Source organism: Phascolarctos cinereus, unplaced genomic scaffold (assembly GCF_003287225.1).
Source record: "Phascolarctos cinereus isolate Bilbo 61053 unplaced genomic scaffold, phaCin_HiC Scaffold_5;HRSCAF=322, whole genome shotgun sequence".
NCBI classification, from domain to species: Eukaryota; Metazoa; Chordata; class Mammalia; order Diprotodontia; family Phascolarctidae; genus Phascolarctos; species Phascolarctos cinereus.
The window spans coordinates 20,391,232-20,398,133 of NW_027555958.1; the positions used below are offsets into that span (position 1 = coordinate 20,391,232).

Consider the following 6,902-nt stretch of genomic DNA (forward strand, 5'->3'; position numbering starts at 1 on the left):
AGGTGGAGGCTGGCATCAAAGCCCAAGTAAAGCAGGCCCCCAGAGCCTGCCCTGCTAGGGCCTGCGGGGTGGGGGCATCTGTACATCTGTACATGTTGCCTCTCCGAACCCTGTGGGAGCTCCCCGAGAGCAGGGGCCGTGCTTTCCCCTCCCTGCCCCAGCGTCACACTCAATCGTTTCTAATTTAATTTTGCCAGCACGTTTGAATGCTGGCTTCCACCAGGTCACAGTGAAAACAGGACAACACACAGTGTATTTAAAGCTTTAGCATCTTTTGTCCAAAATGGAAGAAAACAACACACTCTCATCTGCCCTCACAACACCTCTGTGAGGTAGTTAACAAGTGGATATCATTCCTCTCTTCTTACAAACTATGAAATGGAGGAAAACAGGACAGAAGATTTAGTGCCCTGCTCAGGTTACCCCGAGTCAAAAATCACAGGTAAATAATGACCCAACTTTCACATTTCTTGGCCCTAGCTCTATTATTGGAAATAAACCACCTGCCCATTCTGCCCTCCAGTGAATCTTGGTCCTTATCTAAAACCCAGCTTTGGCCTATCTCTAATCCTGCTTACACTAGGACTGCCACAAGATAAAAGATCATTCTGATTCCACCCTCTATCTGCTCCACACATTTTTCTTTTCCTCCTAAAACACTGTCCAGGTCTGGCTAGAATCTGTGCCTTGGACCCACAACAGGGACGAGCACCACAGTTAATTACTATCTATGCCCAAAGGCAGCTGCCAACACAATGGGCCTAGGGGTCCGAGGTCCTTCCTTGGAGAAAGAGTAGGGCCTGGAGTCCCAAAATGTTTTCCAGGTGCCAGACACTGACATGGAATGTTTCCAGAGACCCAGGGACAAGGCCTTAGCTGGTGAAGGGCAGCTACTTTTGGCCTGCAGTCCCAAAAATGTCTAGTGAGACAGAAGGGAGTGGGGGCGAGGAAAGGGAGAAACAAGAGAGACACCCTAGGATGATGCCCCCCGCCCCGCTTCAAAGCAGAGGGAACAGCAGCAAGGGCCCCGCTTCTGTCAACTGCTCCCTTCTCAGTCCAACCTCTCCCACCTCAGACCTTCCCGGCCCCCAGCCTTTTGAGAGTGGCCTGGGCTTGGGCCAGCTGCTGACTGAGCCTCTGTCGGGTGGTCTCAGTGGGGCCCTGTTTGAGGAGCCCCCGCATCTTCTCCACTATGGCCCTCTGCCCAGTGGTGTTATGGAAGATCTTCACCACCCTGTCTCCACAGGAAGCCAGGAACCGCCCTGTGGTGTCGAAGGCCATTTCAGCCACCCGATCTTCATGGACCTTGTCAAAGCTCTCCTCTGCCTCGCCCCGCTTTGTGTTATAGAGGCGTATGTTGTTGCCGCTGGCCAGAGCCAGGACCTGGGCGTCAGGAGAGAGGGCCAGGATGCAGGGCGTGGAGGCCGCCTCGCCGTACGGCCCTGTCAACAGGACGTAGGGGTCTTGCTGCTGCTTGTACTCCACGTCTGTGGCCCACAACTTCCACGTCCCATCCTTGGAGACAGTCGCCATCCTAAAGCACGGAAAAAGAAACCCCAACTCCGGCCCTGACCACACTAAGGAGACGATGCAAGCAGACGGGGTCAAACGGAGTGACGCCCACTGGACACCAGGCCCAGGGATCCGGACTGGCCGGTATGTGTCAGGGGAGGGGCCGCGAGGGGGCCTGCTTACCGGCAGGAGTCATTGGAGAAAGCCAAGAAGTGGATACCCGCGGTATGGCCCTTCAGTTCAAAAGCACGTGTCACCTCCCGGAATTGCCCATTCTTGTTAAAGCAAACTTCCCAAACTTTAGCATCTGGAGTGAAGCCACATGAGCCCACAAATCTGCCACAGAGAAGCCAGGGCTGGTTTAAGACTCGGTCTCGGATCCAGGGCTCCCTTTTCCCCCCTCGGTGCTACCCTGCTCCTCCCCGTGTCCTCACCTGCTGCAAGGGGAGATGAGGGCGTAGGTGTTGTTCATCTGGTTGGTGTTGATGATGGACAGCACTTCCCCCTTTAAGGTCCAGATGATGATCGTAGTGTCGCTGGAGACTGACATGATGAACTTTCCTGAGAGACAGGCAGGCAGATGCTGGTGACAGCAGGCAGGGCGAGTCCTCGTTGTCTCCCCGTGTTCCCTTCCCTTCCATAAATCTCAGCGGTCTCTCCTTTCTGCCACCACGACTGTGACTGTGCTGGGGGAGGTCTCAACGCCTTGCTTAAGGGAATCTTGGAAAGCGGGACCTCGACACTGTGGTGAACAGAGAGGTCCCTTTCTCCCTCCTGGGTCCCAATAGACCTAGAAGCCTTCGATGTTTTTTCTTTAGCATGGAACTATGTAACTAACTTAATTTTGCAGCAAACTCCTTAAAACAAAACCCCACAGTAATATCTCTGTGAACCTATGATGACTTAAGTTTGTTTTATACATATACATACGTGCATATGCGTGTGTGAAAAGGGGGCCACCTGACACAGTGAAAGAGAATTGGCCTCAGAGTTGGGGGAACTGGGTTGCCATCTTGCCTCTGACAACAAAACCTGTGTGATCTTGGGGAAGTCACATAACTTCTCAGGGCCTCAGAGGGCTGGACTAGGTGGCCTGAGGCCCCTTCCAGCTCTAGCTCTCAGACGCAGTGAACTGTGCTTGTATACCTCTCTCAGGCAATGCAGTATTTTCCTAGACCTCAGCCTGAGCGGCCTCCTTACAGAAGCTCTGCCCTGGCAACCTCTCACCTGTCTCAGCAATGCCAACGTTGATGACTGGAGCCTTGTGCCTCTTAGGAAAGTCCTCTTCCATAGGCTGGAAACTACTGTTACCATCATCCTTCTTTTTCATCTTGAATACACTGATGGTGTCTCCATTAGCCAGCCAGGCGATCAAGGCTCTGGGGACAGGCATGAAACACTCAGGTTACAAAGAGGTGCCTCAATCTCTGCCCAAGAGCTTTGCCCATTGGGTCCTTCTCAGAGGCTGGTATTGGCTGGGGTTCTCTCACACCCCTGGACCCCCCTGGTCAGTCTCCAAAGAGGTCTTGTTGTTCTCAAAGGGAGACCCTCGGGATGACCCTATAAGCCCAAAGGAGGCCCCACGCACAGGGACACTGCTACACATCCCTCCTTGCAGAGACGTACAGGGGTCAGGACATCCCACTAAGCTGCCTGGTCCTCTCTGCTGAGCGCCAAGGGGCACTCTCTGAGCAAACCCTAGAAGGATGTGGCCCCAAGAGCTGTGCTTGTGTAGGCTTGAGGCCCCATCCCATCCCACCTGCAGTCAGGGCTGAAGCGCACCAAGGTGGCATGGTCCAACTTCACATTAACGCGAAGACTTCGATGTTCCCGATGCAAGAAATCCTTGGTGCTCCAGATGTGGATGGTTCGGTCATCGGCACAGGTCGCCAGATATTTACCGTTGTTGCTGAAGTCCATGCTACTGACATTCCCGCTATGGCCCTGGGGGAGAAAGAAGGGTAGTTTTAGCATAGGCTGGGCAGGAGATTGCCCAGGCAGCTCTGAGAGCCCTGCCACCCCTCATCCCAAGATCTGATGGCCTGGCGTGTGCCCTGAGACCCAGGAGTGCAACAGCACCAATTACTGGCATGAAAACCAATTACCGGTTTTTCTTACTGACGTAGGCCAGAATGCTTTGAACTGTGAAAGGAGGTGGAGGGACGTCTACTTGTGACACTTCTGAGATGCTAAGTCGTAGGGTGCAGAGATGTCTGTATGTACATGCTCGCACCCAGGGAGGAAGAGGTTGGATTACCTTCAATTCGGCGGCCAGGAGAGCATGAACAAAAATGTGCTGATGAGGCTTTTCCTTATGGTATCGTTGCTTTTGTTTCCTGTGTGCTTGGCTTTTATGGAAGGAAACTCCATTGGTCTTCTGCTCTGTAAGAGAGAAGTCTCTCAGTCCCTAACCCAAGAGCTGGGTGCATCCTAGGAGCTCACAGTAGCTTTCTAAGACATAGGGTGGCAGGGGCCCACCTCCAAGGGCCTCAGTGTTCCGGTCTGTCAAATCAAAGACCCCCAACACACACCCATGACTTTCCCCACATGTTCTACATACATCCTCTTCTCTCCATTCAAACAGTCAGCGCTGTTCATTGCTAATTACCAGACTACTGCAAAGGCTTCTTTCTAACCAGCCTTTCTCTCCTCTATCTTGAACAAAGCAGGCAAAGTGACTTTCCTAAAAGCACAGGCAGCCAGGCATGGCTATGCTGCTCCCAACTCCTACGTTAAACTTAGTGGCTCCATGCTACCTCTATGATCAAATACAAAATTATCTTCGGGGCATCTGGAGCCTTTTTGCAACCTGGCCCCAACTCATGTTTTCGACCTGATTGGAAAGTACTCTCCTGAACCTTATGGTATAGCTTAACAGGACTATGGACAGCTAAGTGGCACAGTGCTTAGAGCACTGGGCTTGGAGTCAAGAAGACTGAGTTCAAATCCAGCCTCAGACACCTACTAGCTGTAGGATCCTGGGCAAGTCACTTCACCCAATGTGCCTCAGTTTCCCCATCTGTAAAATGAGCTGGAAAAAGAAATGGCAAACCACTCCAGCGTCTTTGCCAATAAAAGCCCAAACGGGATCACCAAGAGTTGACCACCACTAAAAATAATCAGTCACCAGCAAGCAAGCTCAGCTCCCGTGCAGGACACTCGTATCCCCCCACCTCTCAGAATCCCTAGTACCCTTCAAAATCCCACTCCAGCGGCCCGGCGGCGGGATGCTTCTTTTCCCTCAATTGCCCCAGAGCGCTTGTGCTCAGTTGGGAAGCGCATGAGAAGACTTACAAGAACTGATGCGACGGGAAGCAAGCAGACACAGGAAAACAACACACACGGCGACGACAAAGGGAAAAACAGCAAGGAAGCGGCTGGAGCTAAACGCTGCCAAATGACTCGGCCGGAGCACCGGCGTGAGGCCCCTCCCCGCTTCTGGAGGCAGGGGGCAGCGGGTGTGGGGGGCTCACACACACAGGGTCGGCCTCTGTCGGTCTGTGGATCTTTTCTGCTTCCTCTTTAAAAACTCCTTATTAAAAGAAGACTCTTTGGGACGTGGGGGGAGGAACGCTGTAGGAAGTTTATGTGACGTAAAAACAAAACATCGCCAACGGTGTTATTTTAAAACACACCACCACGTGTGCCGGCCACTGCCCACCACACGCTCTCCGTCTTGGCCTGCCTCTAGGAGTCTCTATTTTCTCCCGAGGGCCCCCTGCAGCAGCAGGCTTACCCCGGCCTACCAGGCCTCTGAGTAAAGCACCAGAAACACGTTGGAATGTAAGCTCCCTGAGGGCAGGGGGCGCTTTGGCCCCAGGGCAGAGCACTGAGCGTTTCCAAATAACTTTTTCATGCACTGGTTGATCGATCTCGTCCACAGGGGCTGGTCAGACGTTAACCTTATCTTACAGCTAGGGAAACTGAGGCCCGGCAAGTTAGAGGCAGAGTTGGGTTCCTTTGAGAGGAACTAAGTTTCCTCGAGGGGGAGGGGAAAGCCCTGTCGGCCCCGCTCCCCCTCCCCCCCACAGCCGGGTGCCACGTGTCTTTCCAGGCTCCTTCCCGTCTCGGCGGTCTTCGGCGTCGCCCCACCCGCACAGAGAATTCCTGTCCCTTCCCGGCACCCGTAGCTTCTTCCGGTCTCCGCTTTCTCCCCTCCCCCCACTTCCGGCACTCGTAGCTTCGCCCAACCAACACCCCCCTCGCCCCTCACGGCACCCGTAGCCTCCGCGCACAGCTCGTGAGATCCTCGACAGCGACACTTAGGCCGCGCCGTCGGTTAAACCTCCTCGGAATTCCGGCGCTTACCGTCCAGGGGGTCGCCGCACTTCTGGTTCCAGCGTCTCCGGCCCTGCGCTGCGAGCACCACTATCAGCAGGGCCAACAAAGCGAACAGCAGCAACACCACCAGCAGCTCCGTCGCCTCCATCTTCCCGTTGCTGCTGCCACCTCGATGGGGGGGAGGGGGAGGGTCGTGGCGGCGCGGCCGGGGCGGGGCCGGGCGCGGGCACGAGCACGCCCGCCGCGGGGCCGCGCTCGTCGGTTGCAGCAGGGCGCAGGCGCGGGACCATATCAGGGGCTGAGCGGACTGGACGTCAGCCTGTGGGGGCGGGGAAGGGCGCCGTGTGCGGGGAAACTGAGGCTTGGAAGAGGACCTGACCATTGTCTAAACTCAAGTCCCCTGAGTGCTCGGGCGTTTCCCTTTAGGGCGGTGTGACCTTGAGCCAGTCACTGTCCTACTTTAAGTCGGGCGTTACATGCTTAATCGCCCGCTGGGTGCCAGTCGCTGTGCTAAGCGCTGGGGACACAAAAGAAGGCCAAAAGACACCTCTCCCCCCCCCCCCGTGACCCTGTGACCTTGGATAAGACCCTCCACCTTCTCTCAAACAAAGGTGGCCCGGAAGATCAGCAGTCTTTCCCCTCTTCCCCCCCCAGCTTTTCAGTCAAGGCCCGGGGCCACAAATGGGGAGCTGTACATGGTAGGCGCTTAATCAGTGCTTACTGAGTGAGAGTCCAGCTCTCCGTGACCCTATGTGGGCTTGGCAGAGATACTGAAGAGGCTTGCCATTTCCTTCTCCAGCTCATTTTACATATAAGGAAACTGAGGCCAGCAGGGTGAAGTGACCTACCTAGGGTTACACAGCTAGTGTCTGAGGTAGAATTTGAACTCGGGTCTTCCTGACTCCCCACCCGAAGCCCTGTGCACTATGGCGCCCCCTAGCAGCCCCTGTCCGTGCTTGTCAGTCAGGAAAAATTTAATGGGTTAAGAATTGTTGTCCAGATTGGGAGTAGGGCCGAGGGCCTGGGATTAGGCATGCCCCCATAGGCTGAAGTAGACAGTGACGTGGTAAAGACTAATTGCAGGCTAACATTGAACTGGCACAGCCGAC

General features: G+C 54.8%; 1 protein-coding gene across 4 annotated transcripts; it reads right to left on the minus strand.

The window, feature by feature from the left end:
• Positions 1-251: 251 nt before the first annotated feature.
• TBL2 (transducin beta like 2) lies at positions 252-6,147 on the minus strand. Of its 4 annotated transcripts, none has more exons than XM_021005679.2 (7): positions 5,821-6,147; positions 3,770-3,894; positions 3,272-3,456; positions 2,740-2,891; positions 1,947-2,073; positions 1,696-1,848; positions 252-1,534 (listed from the first exon to the last, which is right to left on the minus strand). In XM_021005679.2, the coding sequence occupies exons 1-7, from the start codon at positions 5,939-5,941 to the stop codon at positions 1,072-1,074; spliced, it is 1,326 nt and encodes a 441-aa protein (XP_020861338.2). In that variant the 5' UTR covers positions 5,942-6,147; the 3' UTR covers positions 252-1,071. The 4 variants fall into 4 exon arrangements, with proteins under 4 accessions (XP_020861338.2, XP_078010837.1, XP_078010838.1 ...); XM_078154711.1 differs by having other exon boundaries at positions 3,770-3,889; positions 5,821-5,911; XM_078154712.1 differs by lacking the exon at positions 5,821-6,147 and adding an exon at positions 4,807-5,620.
• Positions 6,148-6,902: the final 755 nt, after the last annotated feature.